Genomic DNA, 17762 nt, shown 5'->3' with positions numbered 1-17762 from the left:
ATACAAGAGCACATGAAGGATTTCAGTGTATGTTTATGCACATACATACCTGAATATGTTCATCACAAATTCAACAAGAAACATTAATTTCAAAGTGGTGGAGAAGCACATTTTAAAAATAACTGTGGCAAGAAGTGCTTATATATAGTCTACCTTTCAGTTTAACGGAAGTAACTGAGATGGATTTTGATTTAGAAGAGGGACTTCTGCCTTGGAAAAAACCCCAGAAATATATTAAAATTATTATTTAACAACTATAATGACAGGAGTTTGGGAAAGCTTCTACCAACTTGAGGTCTCGTCGTGCTAGGCATCATTAAAATATAATCCCTCTTCTCTGCAGCTGAGTGCACAATAAAATCCACTGGGAATCAGGCTATGGATACCCTTCCAACACACAGACTTCCAGTACTCAGGGGAAGTCTTGGCAGACAGACCTTGTAGTAACAGACCAGACCATAAGCCTGTATCTGAACACCCAGTATTTCACAACTCCAGATTTTAAGTTCAGGTTTATGTTCCTATCTCCCATGTGAGTCTTTTTGTTTAAACATAGAAAACTGCTTAATCAAATATTATTTTTCCATTTTATTTAATATGGCAGCAAAATCATTATATGTTAGCAGCTTAATTTTAAAGCTGTGCAGTGCTGTGTGCATATTCACAAAGTCCCTAAATGCTGAAAACCTGTCTTAGAAGTACTGTAGCATTAATTCTCTGCTACTTCCAGCAATCACCAGATATATTAAAATATCTGAGCATACTTTTAGGAACGCAAAATAGCAGCTTTCAAAAGCTTACCACAGATTCTTATCAGGCCTGGCAAAATCACATGGGTATAATGAATGACTGCCAGTGCTACAATAATCAAACAGTAATTTGGCTGGTGTGTCAATTAAAGCTTCTGGCATCCTCTGTTCCCAGTTCTGAGCAAGTCAAAGCTGAATAAAATCCATGTTAAATTAATTACAATGTTACACTGCTGTGGCAGAAAAGTCCGATCAATAATTACTACGTAACTTTAGCACCTGCTCATATATCCTGCCTGCTGTATACAGCAAACTGCCAACGTGATTGTCTCATGACATCAAGTTACAAGGTGAAAAACAGCAAATTAAATTCATTGTTGAAAAATGCAAAGACATGATCACGGGGAAAAGAAACATGAAAGACGTATAAACAGTGATGGGCTCTAAGTTTGTTATCCTGAGCGAAGAGACTTTGAAGTCTTTATGAATAGCTCTCTCATAGCACTAGCTTAATGTGCAGAATACAAACGGAGTATTAGAAAAATATTAGAAAAAGAACAGAGAGCAAAAACAAAAAAACCCTCCCCACCAGTGTGTCATATATATAAATATATTCATATTATTACTTTAAAATATATAATAAAATATAAATAATAACAAATCAATAAATACATAAAATGGCATAATATCTCCATACTGAACCAAGATAGCAGTTGTGATTAATTTATGGCAAGAAGGTCATAGAAACAGGAACAGCACAAAGAAGGGCAATGAAAATGAAGAGAGGTAAGCAAAAGCTTCTATAGAAAGAGTTATGAAAGTCAGTACAACTTGTTTGTTTGTTTTTTTAAAATGCTCATATGGCTATTCCAACTCAAGCTGCATCGTGGCTTTGACCTCAGTGTAAAATTCTGTCATGCTGGACAGAGCAAAGACAGGATGGGTTGTATGGGGTATTTTCAAAACCCTACAGGTCCCTGTAGGTCTTGCCACACAGACTAGAAAGACCGGATAGAAGTTCCACAAACACTCTGATTTGAAATTCCATTTGAATCTTTCAGTTCTGTTGTACTGTGAACTTCATCTGTTTCATCCCAAAGCATACTCTAGTGTCCTGCTGATGGTAGGTTAACGATCACACATCCATAATCTTACACTTGCACGGGTAAATAAACAAAGACCACTTGGAACACTGGTGAAGTATTACAAAGAAAATTCTTGAGGAGCAATGAAATATCAGCCAAAAAAAAAATGACAACATAAGGCAGGGCGATTGTGTTCATACTTACCAGCTGAAATAGCTTAAAGAAATCAACATTTGCATACAGGGCATCTTCTACTCTCTGTAGGCTTTCCTGGGACAAGGCACACATGGCCTGGTGCACAGAAGAGAGACCTCTTCGGCTGCTGAAGATGATAAAGCGATCCAGGAGCATCTGACTGCAAGCAATGTCCTTCAGAGTCAAGCTAGGGACACCATAGGCAAACTGCAAACAAAAGCAATGTTTCATTTACTGTTGTGGAACCTTCATACTACTCAGGATCAATTAAAGATTTATCAAAAGTGGACACCTTGATATCAGCCCCTGCTAATATTCTCATGAATGGCAGAAGGATGCGGTCAGCTGAAGCATCAACTCTTGAGCCACCTTCACTTGATGTTATGCTAAATCACCTTGCCTTCAATCACATTTTTCCTCTTCTCATCAGTGATTCTTCCTTTCATTGCAAAAGTTCTTGTGAGTCTTCTTCCCTTTCTCTCTGCCCTCTAAGCACACCTGATGCCATGCCACCCCTATCCTTGTGATTAAGGAGGAACAGCTACAGCTTGCTTTAAAGTATTCCCCCAGGACCAAACAATTGTGCCACATTGCTCTGCCTTTCATGTTTAGGCTAGTTATATTTTTGCTGTCAGTTGCTCTAAGAGAAAAACGCCTGTTCCACTGATTCTGAAGCTTGATTTCCCTCAGTATTTTACTTCAGTTATAATTATTCCACCCCAATGCTTCCCCACAGCCATTATTCGTTGTCACTGTGGACAGGGATACAGCCAGGCTTTACAAAGCCATTTTACATTAAACCACACCCATCTACTGATTACCACTTCTAATATAAACATGGAATAAAAAAACCCCAACATTATTAGCTTTAGTGTTCAACAGCTGGGAACAGATTAGTTTATAGTTAAACCAGTGTAAATGCAGAGTAACTCCACAGAAATCAGGACATTTACCTGGGATTTACATTGTTGTAACGGAATACTCTTGGTATCATTCAGTTCTAGTTGCTTTATAATGGACAGAATACGTGGCAATATAATAAAAAGTAGCACTGGAAATTGCTCATAAGCTAATGTTCCCATCCTCTGTCCATTCCTTACAAATCGTAAGGAAAAAAATCTCACAACGCTGTGATGACTGTAAATGCCTACTATGTTTGAGATGAACACAGACATTGAGACAAACAAGAACTATGTACTGAAACAGTATCATTAGGCTAAACGAATTCAATAAGCAGCATAGAAAAAGAAATCATCAAAATCTGCACAGAATATAACTTGCTTTAGAAAAATAATCTGCTGAGCATTCCAGTCTTTAAGACATTTGGATCAAAACAAACATACCACACCTATACCAGGTCAGACATATGCACACATTTATTTCCTACCTAAGCAAATTAACAAGGCCATCTAAGAGATTCTGAACATTATCAAAATTTTATATCTGCATATCTGCTATAGTTAGCAGCTGAGACTTGTTTACTCATGCCTGTAAACAGAAATATTTAAAAACCCAAAGGAATGAGAACAAAAAAATAGTTCAGCTGCATTGGAAAGTGGATTCAAGCTTGAGGAGTTATTCATTAAGTACTTCAGATGTCAGATGCTACCAACAAAATTGCAAGCGTGGCTAAGGAAAGTCAGCATCCAGAATAGGAAAGGCAGGGGAACAGAGGTCTAGTACAACGTTGTATTTTGTCTACCATGACTGCCCTGAGTTTCAGCTTATGGAGCCACAATTGACAAAAAAAAAAAAAAACCACAACTGGATTACGCACAGATTGTATATTGAAATAATGATGCAAAAGGGATGTGAATTTCTAGCAAAAGTAACTGAGAGGCACTGTCCCTATCATCACTACATCTGTACTCCCACAAAGGCATTGTTAGCACAAGTTGGACAGTGTGGATTGAGGCAGAATGCAGAAGAGGAAATGCAACTGACAGATACAGTCTGGCTTGCAAAACACCTCCAACACCGAACACCCTGGCCCTCCCTCAAACTGGAACATTTGAATTGGATTTAATTGACTTTACGTCAGTGAAAAAAAATGCTTATTTGCTCATTCACTTATGTCCTGGGGATGTCTGTGAAAAGAATAGCATTTTTTTAACCACATACACCTCATCTGACATGGTCCTCATCATCCAGTGTGAACTGCAATGAAACTGAGCTGCACAGGGAGGCAGCCCAGGAACCTTGTTTTGACTTGTGAAACAAGGAAATTGTGACACTAACATCATTGAGAAGGATTAAACACAGGAGGAAAAAAAAAAAAAAAAGAGAGGTTATTTACAAACTGTAACTGCATTTCAAGAATGTTCATTAACAGATGGGATTAGAAACACATCGAACCTCCACCCTTCCAATTTTTCCAGTAGGGTGGGCCATTGCCAGTCTTTCCTGAACTTCTTATTGTGTTTTAACATCAGTCTCTTATCCTTATCTCAGAATGACTCAAAAAAGCAGGCCCTCAGAGGAAAGCTTGAATACTTTTTTTTTTTTTTAGTTAATGTATCACTGTTTGGCCAAAGCTGGCAAGATGAAGTCCAAATTATTTTTTCAGCTAGTTGGTTGTTTTATCAGGTTTAGCTTTCAGCTCTGTGTGTCATTTCCTGCACTCCCAGGCGGCTCAGATCTAGATCTGCAGCCAGCTGTTGGCAACAGTCAGGCTCTTGTAAACAAGTTGCTTTTAGGTTCATCAGCTCTGTGCCATCAAAGCCAGGGGGAGAGGGTGTACAGCAACACGCAAGCAAATAGAGCAGCATGAAGAACTACGGATTAACTATCATGGTTGAGGCTTAAGATGACCACAGATCTAGGTTCTAGTCATAGCTCTGCAACTTCTGCCTCAACCAACCATAAACCCAGTTCGAGTAACTCACTTATCAAGAAGGCCTATAGGAATTAAGTGACTTATCTCCCATAGGAAATCAAGTGTTCAATTCCCATTGAAAATAATTGTCCTGTGGTCTTTTGAAAATTACGAGATTAGGTGTTTTGTATCAGTTGCTCTTGGAGGAAAGATTCACAACACTTTCTTTCCTCATAGCTCTAAATGAGCTCCTGTGATATGATCTTGTATCCCTGCGATTACTGCTAACAAGAAAACTTCGTGGAGAACAACAAAAGTGGTGTTTAACACTAGGTCTCCTCCAGCTTCCTCTCTAATTGATGTTCAGATTTCTTTAACTTACAGCATAGAGAACTACATCTATTTCTACATCAGCACAGAAAATACAGCAGAAAGACACCATGTTCCAGCAAGTTTCAACCATACTTTTGGTGATGCTCTTGAAAACTTCAGTCCTGCATACACTAGCAGGCAGAGTTTTTAAAAGTAGACGAACGAATGCCACTGTGGAACTAACAAAGACTAACAGAGCAGCACGCAGTTCTCCTGGTGCAGCAGACCTCTGACGAAGAAGAGGTCAGGGATGAAAAGGGAAATAAGTCCAGTAGGATATCTATATATATTCTTCTTGCCACGAGCAGCAAGGAACCAGATTTTCACCATCTCAGCTGATATGCAGGTGTGAAAATATGTAGGATGTGTCAACTGACACTGGCTTTTGTATGGTATTGTAGTATTACTTCATGCCAAAGTGAAGAGAGAGGAGGGCTTCCCCTGGTACTAATCAAGAATACAGAAGGTAAGTAATCTGGCTACTAGTCACACTAGCTGGAACCTGTGGTGCACAAAAGGAACTGCATGCAAGTTCATTAATGACCTCCCTTTTTCTGGCCACACACAGTTCCAGCATTTGTGTTTTATGTGTCAGTGAAAAAGAGGAATTGTGTTTTTCAGCTTCAGTTATTCACTTGCTTCCACCCACACACTAACACGGTGTAGAAATTGTTCCAGAATTCTGATTCAGCAACACTCATTCACTAATGCAGCATTCCTCACAGAGCTCCCAGCCACCAGTACATGGAGAGGCAGAGACTGCCTGGACTTGGTCAAACACCCGTCCCCTGCTTTTGTTTCAGGAGGGATTTGACCTGCAGTTTTTGCTCTGAATTTTCTCAGCAGATCTATTATTCAACCAGAATCTAAGAAAATGGGTCTGCTTCTCCACAACCACCTATGTACGTGAGACAATGCCATGAAGCCACCATATTACTCTGCTGGCATTGGGGCAGAGAACTTAAATGTTAAATTAAGAACCTCAAATAGTTCTCTGCTGCTATTCATCAAGACTACTGTCTCTAAAGAATGCACAGTTGCCTTATGCTTTTGAGCTAAGTTTGTAATCATGGAGATACATTGCTTGGCAGTATCATTTCTTGATGCTCGTTACTGGGAACAACTACAGCATTGAACCAAATATCTTTATTTAATGCACATTCAAAATGTTCTTTAAAGAAAAAACAAACAACTTCCTCTAGATTCACAAAAAACAAAGGGAGAACTTGCACAAATAATCTATAAGGCAGCAGGTATTCCGGGCACAAGTCCCTTACTGAGGCTACTTTGCATATGCAACTCAAGAGATTGCACTCCACACAGTTAACAGCTTGGTAGCTGTTACACTCTACCCACCTGCTCAGGGCGCACTTGAGCATTAATAAGCTGGAAAACAACAACATCTGGGAGGCCAGTATCTTCTAGCAAGAAGGAAGTGAGAGTCTGCCCATCTTTCAAAATGTCTAGAATTCGTATTCCTCTTCCTGGATGAAGGAAGGAGAGCAGAGATCAGTGAGATACCAAAAGAAGTTAAAGAACAACTCATACCCTGGCTTAAACCTGCAAAAAGTATGTGCTTTGGCTCATACACTTAGTAGTGACTAATGGGGTCCAAAACTATTTTTGAAATTCAAAATAATTTTAATCTTTTGTTGGGGAATGATCATCAGAAAATGCTGAGTGTTCTGACTCTGCATATCTGATCTCTCAACGATGTTTCAGACTAGAAATGGAAGTACTGAAAGCATCTCTGACTGCATTTGAAAGTCTCCACCTTTTTTTTGAGGTAATGCTATATTTTAAATCTTCATATTTAAGTGTGCTACTATCGTTAGTGTCCTTTCTTCTGGGCCTTGTGTAAATAACTTTAGCCAACTCTTTACATTTGCACTAATTTATCATTTGCTGTCAATTAATCTTGGCTAGTTAATCTTATTCTACAATATTGCAAAAATGGCCCCTTGAAAATATTTCATGATAAAAACCTTATTTTTCTTGGAGAAGCATAAATTATTTGTACTTTAATAGTCATAATAAACTAGATTACCAACCATTAAATTAAAAATTGGCAAATCTTCAGGCAAACCAATGAGACTATCCACTGCTAAATTAAACATGAGAGGCCACCAAATTTCCCTAATCTCATTTATAACAATATTAAAAATACTGCTGCTCTTAAAGTCAAACAATGCCAATCTTTTTTAACTTGTGTCTGTTACAAACCAGTATCAGTGTGAATTCTGGCTCAGCATGGTTCAAGTGAAAGCCTGGAAAGTGGATGTTGCTCTTGTCCATTGAATAATTCAGCCTTTATTAAAGGTAGTTCACACAGCATCAACAGACTTCAGTAAAGAATGCTTGAAAAGCGCTAGTTCTTCCTGTCTTTAGAACAGGCAATTAAACTGATAGGAGCAGCACGTATCACACTGACATGGAGAATTTAGCTTTAGACATCTTCACATAAACATGTACAAATTTGCTGCTGAGTGTGTCCATTCTGTGAGTTAAGCAGTGTTTTATCAGTTCGACAACTAATTTCCACAATTCCATCTGCAATAAGCATATTCTGTCCTAGAGCTGCAGGGGCTGAGCAGAACTTCTTCAATTGCTCCTCCATGTATTTATTCAAGTAGTAAACACTGAAAAAAATTAGCAGGGGCCTGTCCCTCTTTCTCACTGATTCCTTTCCTGGCACTCAGGCATTGTGGAGGAAAAAGCACACTACAGAAACATGTCTTCAAATGCGTCAGTGCAAGGGAGGAATGGGACAAGGAAGGAAGATTCAAGAGGTAGATCTTGTTTAAGACATCAGGAGAAATCTTAATTTTGACATTTGTTAATTTTTCATTGCTCAACCTTGCAGCTATAATAATATTCTGTTAAGAGTGTTACTTACAGACAATAGTAGTAAGCTATATATACAGAGAACTTAAGCAGTCGCCCTTTTCTGTATGGAAAAGGGTGGCAATTCATATTTTATTAGTTTAGCTCCAGAAATGACTTTGTTACTTTGACTGTACTTTGTTTTATGAAACAAGAGATTCCAAACATTTTCTTTAAAGTAAAACACATTAAAAAAAACTCCACAGATTCTGAAACAGCATTAACATTGTATTTCAGAGAAGTGGAGATGAATGTACTCTTATTTTCCAGCTGCTGAGTAAAGTTGATATGGGATGCAAAGACAACTTCCCAAACCATGGGATGTGGTCCCTTAGCAACATGTTGCAAAAGCATGGCATGTCATGCATTTCCCCGCCTCTAAATAAGCAGGTTTGGTTTCTATAGCTGTCTCTCTCTCTCTCCACATTATCAAAACAAGAAGAAAGTATTTCCTTCTTCACTGTTCCAGATCCATTTCAGCCAACACTTGAAACAAAGTATCTCTATGCTCTTATCTGGGTTATGCTCCTAGTATTTATTCAGGCCTAGCTTTCAATTTCTCTGCATCTTCCAGTGACACTTCATACTGCTTCTGCGCTATTGTAAAAATAATTAATAAAATTTCTTCATCCACATGGTGAGATATCCACATTTTTCCATTTTGAGTTTTAGCTACTGTTACTTAAGGGAGATGGTTGCAGAATGGAACTGATTGCCCCTCTCCTTTCTCTCAAAGGTGTTTGTGACAACACTGGATGAGTTTTAACCTACCCTCTCTAACAGTAAGCAGAGTAACAGCCACACATGAACTAAATTATAATAGTGTCAGTCTGAACAGTAACTACTAGTAAGCTCTCAGAAAGAAGAATTCAATAGTCTAAAGGATATAGACAAAACAATTACCTGCAATTCTTTCAGGGTTAGTTCTCATTGTTTCCATAAACTGAGTCATAATGATCAGTTCTTCCCAGATTCTGCCAAGGTCACGGATTTCAGGGGCTTCCAGTAACAGCTCCTGAGCGTCTTTATATACCCTTGCAAGGCTGAAAGAAGAAACAGTGAACCAACAATAATTCAAGACTGATGACTCTTGAGAACCTTTCACTTAAAAAAAAAGTGAAGGTGACTTTGTGTAAGGGATGAGGAAAAAATAAATTAGTTTGTCCTTGGTCTTGAAACTCAAAGCTCAGTTTTGTGGTGACAACAGAGTAGTAGGATTTTGTTAGATTTGGAAGTCTGCAGAAGGTTTAAGAGGGCTACTGGTGTTGCAGAAGGCTGGCCTCTCATACACTTTCTTCATTAGCCACGCTGATCTTGCTGGGGAGACCGGACCTTTCCCAGACAGCATTCACCTCACAGTTATGATGAAACCTGCTCTGGTTCTGGGCCAGGCTTAGCTCTAGCAGTTGCATGGGGCACTCTGGGCACAGCTCAGCCAGGTAAGTTACATGGAATCAATCAGACACAAAATTCTCTCCTCCTTCTCCCAGTCCAGTCTGCTCCAATATAAGGGTGGCATTTAGGTCCCTTCAAAACATTTCTTCTAGGAGAGGCAGGAAAATAGGAGTGACAAACTGTCGCAGGCAGCTGTTCACCTACTGGTTCTGGGCTAGAAAACACAGTTTAAGCAAGGATGCTATGAGGTCTAAAATTGTGTTTATAAACAAGTACAAAATTTTTTTACTAGCAGCAGGGGAGGCCAGTACATTTCTTTAACAGTGCAATGTTATGTTTTTCCATACATGGAATGGTATAGCTCAGTCCTCATGAGTTATTTTAGCTTACAGGAAACAGCAAACAGGAAGGACCAAATTCTTTCAGAAAACACAATGTGTTTGTTTCCTCTGTAATGTACTGAATTTACTGACTCACAAAGTGACAGTTTGCTCTGTAATAAGCAATCTCGAAAACCCAGAATGTACAGAAAACAAAACCCTCTAGCTTCACTGTGTGATTGACTGTACCCCACAAAAAAAGTCCAGCTGACTATTTTAAATCCTATTCACTAGGAACAAAAGGTCAAATCTAAGTTAACTCCAAGTTATGGACTTTCACATGACTGGAGCTTTAATAGCCTTGACATTGTTAGCTCATGAATTTTAATCACTGGATGCTCCAAAGTGGACTATTTGCAAAGGGAGATTTATAGCATTTTTTTATAGCTATTCTAACAGGTTTTTACTCTAAAGGTCTTTGTCCACAATGCTGTCTTTCATGACTCAGCTACAACAAACAATGCAATGAAGCACTCCACAGCTCTTTTTCACTAACAGTCCAGAAATCTCCCATCCTCCTATTTTGTTAATAAGCTTAGTATCTGAAGGTTACTATGCTGATTAAAGTCTCACAAGTAGTGTGAGACTTCAGTAGTCTTTAGTAGTAGCCAAAACAGGTACTATATAAGAAGTGGCAGTGCAGATTTTTCTTTGCTGCTACTTCATCAGAGCTCTCATTCAGGGAGGACTACTCAAGTGATGAGAAAAGAAAGCTTAGGGGTTTCACACTCTTGTATCAAAAAGATTTGTCCCAGGACATTCACTAAGCACTAGGCAATAGAAAGGATGGATTTTATTAAGTGAACATGTGTTCCCTAGAGACTAGTAAAACGGAACTGAAAGGCCCAAACTTACCATCACAAGCTCTATTTCAACTTTGCTGACCACTGTTGGAATGAAACTGATGCACTAGAACTACAAATTTTTTGTCTTTCATCATTTGCAGCCTGGTGTCTTCTTAAATGCTCACCTTTCCCTTTTCATTCACATCACAGAACAATTCTCTAAAATATCCCTCAGCGTACCGAGGGACCTCTCTAAACAGGATATTCCATCCTTTCTCCCTGCATTGTTCATCCCCCTGAATGCTCAACAGGTGCCAAGAGCAGGCTACCAGCAGTCGCACAGCAGACCTGTATTACTGCAACCCAGTCTTACACAAAAATCTCTACTTACATGGAATTATTGTAGTTGGACACAACACCTGGGCCCTCTCCATGGGTTGGGCTGCGGAAACAGGGGTTGTTCATGTTACAGAAGATGCCATGCAACCATGGCAGTGTTCCTGCAGACGGCATTGCCTTATTTGGGAAGTGACCTAGAGTAAGGAATCACAAAATATACCTGATTAGGTGTCTTTTCTAATGCAGCCTGTGAAATATAAATAGCATGATGCAATGCCTCATTACAGAAAGAACGCAATAGAAATGATACAGGTTTCTCTTCTTCTAAGCAAAAAAAAAAAAAAAAGTAATCAATATAAGCAATATGGCTATTTTCAATTGAAATAAATTCTGAGCTAATTTTTTTTTTTTAAGTAAGTAGTGAGGCTGTACTTTCTCAGCAAAAAATCTACAGCTTTTTTTCTTTAGGTACATCAGGGATAAAAGGAAAACCAGGGAGAATGTGGGCCCTCTCTGGAAGGAAACAGCAGACCTGGTTACCCAGGACATGGAGAAGACTGATGTACTAAACGACTTTTTTGCTTCAGTCTTCACCAGTGAGGGCTCTAGCCATACCGCCCAAGTGACAGAAGGCAAAAGCAGGGACTGGGAGAATGAAGAACCCACTGCAGAGAAGCAGCAGGTTCGAGACCATCTAGGGAACCTGCAGGTGCACAAGTCCATGAAACCTGATGAGATACATCCATGGGTCCTGAGGGAACTGGCGGATGAAGTTGCCAAGCCACTGTCCATCATTTTTGAGAAGTTGTGGCAGTCTGATGAGGTTCCCGGTAACTGGAAAATGGGTAACATAACGCCCATTTTTAAAAAGGGAAATAGAGAAGACCTGGGGAGCTACAGGTCAGTCACTTTCACCGCTGTGCCTGGCAAGGTCATGGAGCAGATCCTCCTGGAAACCATGCTAAGACACATGGAAAATAAGGAGATGATTGGTGACAGCAAAAACTGCTTCACTAAGGGCAAATCTGCCTGACATTTAATGGCCTTCTACAATGGGGTTACAGCACCGGTGGACAATGGATGAGCAACTGATGTCATCTACCTGGACTTGTACAAAGCATTTGTTACTGTCCCGCATGACATCCTTGTCTCTAAACAGGAGAGACATGGATCTGACGAACAGATGCCAGTGCATAAGGAACCGGCTGGATGGCCACATTCAGAAAGTTGTGGTCAACAGCTTGATGTCCAAGTGGAGATTGGTATGAATGTTGCTCCTCAGGGGTCAGTAGGGGACTAGCCCTGTTCAACACCTTCTTCAATGGGATAGAGTGCACTCTCAGCAAGTCTGCTGACCACACCAAGCTATGTGGTGTGGTCACCATGCTGGAGGGAAGGGATGCCATCCAGAGGGACCTTGACAGGCTGGAGAGGTGGGCCCAAGCAAACCTCATGAAGTTCAACCAGGCCAAGTGCAAGGTCCTGCACATAGGTTGGGGCAACCCCCAGTATCAATACAGGCTGGGCAGAGAATGGACTGACAGCAGCCCTGAGAAGAAGGACTTGGGAGTACTGGTAGACAAGAAGCTCAACATGAGCCGGCAATGTGCGCTTGCAGCCCAGAAAGCCAACCGCATCCTGGGCTGCATCAAAAGAAGCGTGGCCAGCAGGTCAAGGGAGGTGATTCTGCCCCTCTACTCCACTCTAGTGAGACCCCACCTGGAGTACTGTGTCCAACTCTGGAGCCCTCAACATAAGAAGGATGTGAACCTGTTGGAGAGAGTTCAGAGGAGGCCACAAAGATGATCAGAGGGCTGGAGCACCTCTCCTGTGAGGACAGGCTGAGAGAGTTGGGGCTGTTGAGCCTGGAGAAGAGGAAGCTCCAGGGAGACCTTATAGCAGTCTTCTGCCTCCTAAAGGAGGCTTATAAGAAAGACAGGGCCTGTTGTGATAGGACCAGAGGTAATGGTTTTAAAATAGAAGGAGGTAGATCCAGACTAGACATCAGGAAAAAAATTTTTACACTGAGGGTAGTGGAAAACTGGCACAGGTTGCCCAGAGAGGTGGTTGATGCCACATCCCTGGAAACATTGAAGGCCAGGTGGACTGGGGCTCTGAGCAACCTGACCTGGTTGAAGATGTGCCTGCTCCTTGCAGGGGGCTGGACTAGATGACTTTTCAAGGTCCCTTCCAACCCTAACTATTCCATGATTCTAACTTGATAGATACTTGAGACCTCCTGCAAGTCTGACCACAAAGCATCTCACAGGAAAACTAGAGCTTTTTCTTTTTTTTTTTTTTTTCTTTTCTCCTCACTGGTAATTCTTACAATACATGGCTATAAGTAATTAAACTACTTGAAGCAGAGTCTGTCCTTTTGCCACTGGAGAATAATACTTGGCAAACAGGTCCCAGTACTGCTGTCTGAGAACTTCTAGCCATTATCTAGCACAAGTCAGAGTATCAAAACATCTTAAATGTTCTTACATTCATGTTGGCGATACAGTGGATTAGCTTTCCTCAGCCAGACAAGGGCAAGAAATAACGACAGAGGCCATACAAGCTCCACCAAAAAACGAAGCTGGAAAAAAAGAAAAAATTCAGTTAAAAATAAATTTTACAGATGAACTATGCATAGAGGCACTAAGCGTCTAGAGGGCTGAGGTTCCTTTTCCAGCAGCAATGCCCAGTGCAGCACGTGCCCATGGTTATCCCTTGCCTGTTTCACCATTTGGAAAGGACACACAGAAACAGCAAGGATTTCATCAGAGCCCCATAAAGCATTACAATTAACTCAGTGGCTTCTCCTCTAAGGAAATGTTTAAGCATCCTGACTGAGGTAAAAAGAGGCGGCAAGCAGTACTAAACTGGCAGATAGACCAGATATAAGTCTAAATAGTTTTTATACAAAGTGGATGACGCTAACAATACAGTAAAAAAAAAGGATTAGATGCAAGAGAGGAAAAAGTGTAGGTCATCTTTTATCCACGCTTTTGCAATGCTGAGCTCATTAGTAGGCTGTCAGTGCACTGTGCTTACCCAAAGGTAAAAGATTTTAGCATAAGCTTATGTTCTTTGATCTTTACTTTTGCTTCTTTTTGTCATCATTAATTTCAACATTATTAATTTTCTAATACAAGTAGAAATGTATACATTAAGATCAAACACCTTATTCAATAACATAGAAGACTCCATCAAGGGCCACTTTATTGCCCAGATCTTTCAATACACTTAGAACAGTCACCAGCTCCCAGCCATGACAAAAAAATCAAGGGCACTTGCTTTACCACAGAGCAACATCCTGCCTGGTTTTCAGTCTGCTTCCTCTACTCCTGTTTCAGTTTGTTTTACTGCCTCTGTGTGTTTTGGCAGAAGTTTAAAACTCCAACCCTTTGATCCTGTGACATAGGCTTTGGGCTCTGACGACCAGCTATGGGATTTGTGTGTCCAGCCACGTGGCGCTTTTTTCTCCTCCCTGCATGAGCCAGGACAAACTCTATCCAGAACGGGAGCTGTAGCACAGACACACGAAAGCCCTCCCTCCCTGCCTCCTTTCCTTTACTTCTGTCTCTGCAACTGTGCACCAAATAAGTAACAATAATGTGTACAGTAGCAGAGCCAGAAACAAGACGGGTCACGTGAATATTTTTTTTTAACTGAGCCATGCAGGGCAAAAGATACTCCACGGCGTAATTAAGAACAGATTTTTGGAGCTGCCCTGTTTTTTCCACTATAACTTTGTTTAATTGCTTTAGTTAAGCATAGCTTAAGCTTACAGCAAAAAGGTAGGAAAGCTTTACACCAGGCAACCATTTCCCATTTCACACTTTTTCTCTTAAGGTTTTCTTTTTAAAACTAGAACAACAATAACAAACAAACCACCACCATCTAGGAAGTTATGTATGCCTGATATTTTTAAAGCCACACAAAATCTTACCAGCAGCAAAGGGGAGATAACACAATTACTAGAGCTCTTCTCTTTGACAGCTGTTGTGTACAGCTCAGAACACAGCATCACAGACTCTTCTCAGCAGAGGTCCACAAGGACTGATTAACACCCATTGTCATCTATTTGATAAGACATTTGGGACAATCACTTACACACCCAGAAACTCAGAGGGCTAAGAACTGGGGAGGCTCCTTAGTTGTCATCTTTGCTGCAGAGTTAATCTGAGTTATTGCTCAGATGTCAATTCTTACTTCATTCCCAGGAAATACAAAATCCTGAGACTTGAATTCAGTAACTCCTTTTTGTCTGAGCTAACTAGTTTGGAAGGGATTGAAGGGTAAAGCACAAGAGAAGCTTGCTTTCAAGCTGGTACACAATGTGTCATGCGACAGACCAAGTGCTGTAAGCCCTCTGATTCTTTCCCGAGTTCCTTTTCCAGAGGACATACAGGTGTCTCAGAACTCACTAGAAGGATCAGAGAGCAGCCCACAAGCCTGCAGAATCACAAGATAAACAGCCATAAATCCCAGCAATATGCACAGAGAAACGTAATATCCAGATGGAGTTGTAACAGACCCAGCACAGTGATACAACCATATAAATCTGAGAAGCTTAAATCAGCTGTAGATCAACTGTTAATTCTGTAACCAAGTCTTCCTCTTGAGAATTAGATTATACTAAATTATTAACTTGAATAGAAGATTGGATAAGCCTCCATTTATAGTACTGCATGATGATTAACAAAAAACCACAAAAAATGTGTTTTCCAAAACACATTTTACAGCTACTTTTGATATGGTGGATTTTTGTTTTGGCTACTTTGTTTCTCTGTGTAGACAAATAAGCAGGTAGGGTTTATATACTTAGAAAAATAAATGATTTTTACTAACCCTGCTGTAAAATGTTTTACTCTTCACAGCAGAGAAAATACTTCTCTGTTGTGGATTAAATCACTGTACTTACAAGCTAGGAATGACCTTCACAGAAGGGGATCTCTGGCAACACCAGGTCACATCAATTTAGCATTTTTGAAAATTCTATAGGAAAAAATAAACAAGAAAAAAAGAGAATTCCTGAACCCAAGCAGGCACTTTGGGTCACGTATCTGAGCAGATTTGCCCAAATAAAGCAGTCTTTCATTCACTGAAAGTACTGAAGAACTACAGATCCATTGATCCATTGCATAAAGATCCATTTGCTAAAAATTTAAAAACAGTGGCTTCCAATTCTCTCAGTATTCACATCTGAAGCTCAGGAAGACGTGCATTTGTGTTTGGGTTTTGCTTTTTTTTTCTGAACTTGAGAACCAAACCACTACAGTTCCTTGACAATCAGTAACTGAAGTCCAGCTTCAAAAAGGGATTCTGATGTGTTGCATAATTCAGCTCAAGTATAGATTGGTAACTTCTATGCTGCACTAAATCATGAGTTGGCAATGTTGTACGCATCAGCTCCTGATAGCAATGTAGACTGTGGAAGAAAGTCCGCTGAGAAGCTATGAAGGAAAAGACAATCAATTTGTCTATGAAGAAAATCAGATAATCCTTTGATCCTGGAAATTTCACCATATGAGTCATTCCTAATGACTAAAATCAGGTCAGCAGAGGTAAGCATTTCAACTCATCCCATGGTTCACTTTGATCCTATTATGACAAAATTATTCGCATGACTGTTACAGCCTCACAGATGCCCTAATGTACTTTTAAAATATTTTTTGTTTGAAACAGGTAGTCTATCCCTACAGGACTTCAAAGGGACTTCCTCTGTGTGGAAACCAGGCAAAGGGACTTCTTTTGCTGGACAGAAGTAGTTTCAGCATATCAGATGACTGAGACTTTAGTTTGAGGTTTGGCTTGACTCTAAGAAAATTTGGCTTAAAGAAAAATAAAAAACTAAAAAACAGGAGAAAAAAAGAGCAATGATGAAATCAGGTGGAAAGTAACAGATAAATTTGCTCTAAGACAAAGTATAATAAGATCTAAGAGGATTTGAAAGGATTTAAAATACTTCTCTGATTTTCACTTTACTTACGTCATTCAGCCACATTAAAAAAGATAAAATCTGTGTGAACTTTAGGGCCCTAACTGGATTCATGTCTAAGAGCAGTTAGGTGTGAGAAGCAAATCTAAAATTAGGAATCAAACTCCCCTGAGCTAATAGTGCCTACATAGTTTTCTAGCAGTAGATCTTTTCATGTGAAAATACAAAAACACTACTACCCACAACTCTTCCCCGGTACATAATACTATCTGCCAAAGAAAACCCCAATACAAGTATTCCATATCCAGCCTGTAAAGAGTTTGCTTTGCAAACTGCGCCAGACAAGATCCCAAACAGCAGGCTCATACTAAGATCACATTCGATTCTTTGAGGAATTTGTGATTTTTACATGCTGATAAATGGACCAGTCACTTCATCCAGCACAGTGCATGGATCAAAGCTGCAATCCAAAGATTAATACTTTACCTTTTGTCTTTTCCGGAGAACCCAGTTCTTCCAGAGCAGAAGTCTGACTTGCCTAAAGAAGCTCATTCTTCTGCATCAACACTTCTGGTTAACCTGTGGCAAAGGATGCATTGTCATTTTTCAGCAGACAGCTGAAACAGACTTAAGACTACATTATCATAGAGATCGGTTCCTTTCATAATCTGCACCATTTAATTTTACACTTGGTATGCTATCATACATGAAAAATCACGGTTTTCCTCTGCTTGGAGGCTGTTTCCTGTGACACATTTATCAGTGTCAAAAAGCAATAGAGAGGAAAAACATACCTTTCAGATGAAAAAACATAATTAACTTTGAATCCAGCTAT

At 39.9% G+C, this 17762-nt stretch overlaps 1 protein-coding gene across 2 annotated transcripts in view; it reads right to left on the bottom strand.

Moving 5' to 3' along the window:
- ABCA4 (ATP binding cassette subfamily A member 4) overlaps positions 1-17479 on the bottom strand; it is a 78050-nt gene extending 60571 nt beyond the window's left edge. For both annotated transcript variants that reach the window (XM_086752924.1, XM_086752925.1), the window contains exons 1-6: positions 17414-17479; positions 13486-13579; positions 11051-11192; positions 9003-9142; positions 6573-6700; positions 2039-2236 (exon numbers count right to left, since the gene is read on the bottom strand). In XM_086752924.1, coding sequence (XP_086609050.1) covers positions 2039-2236; positions 6573-6700; positions 9003-9142; positions 11051-11192; positions 13486-13579; positions 17414-17479 — 768 coding nt within the window. The remainder of the gene's footprint in view (positions 1-2038; positions 2237-6572; positions 6701-9002; positions 9143-11050; positions 11193-13485; positions 13580-17413) is intronic.
- Between the last annotated feature and the right edge of the window lie 283 nt (positions 17480-17762).

The sequence above is a fragment of the Chlamydotis macqueenii genome, chromosome 8 (genome assembly GCF_036417535.1).
Source record: "Chlamydotis macqueenii isolate bChlMac1 chromosome 8, bChlMac1.mat, whole genome shotgun sequence".
Classification (NCBI taxonomy): domain Eukaryota; kingdom Metazoa; phylum Chordata; class Aves; order Otidiformes; family Otididae; genus Chlamydotis; species Chlamydotis macqueenii.
The sequence above is the reverse complement of the archived record's forward strand: the minus strand, read 5'-3'. Positions and strand labels throughout refer to the sequence as shown.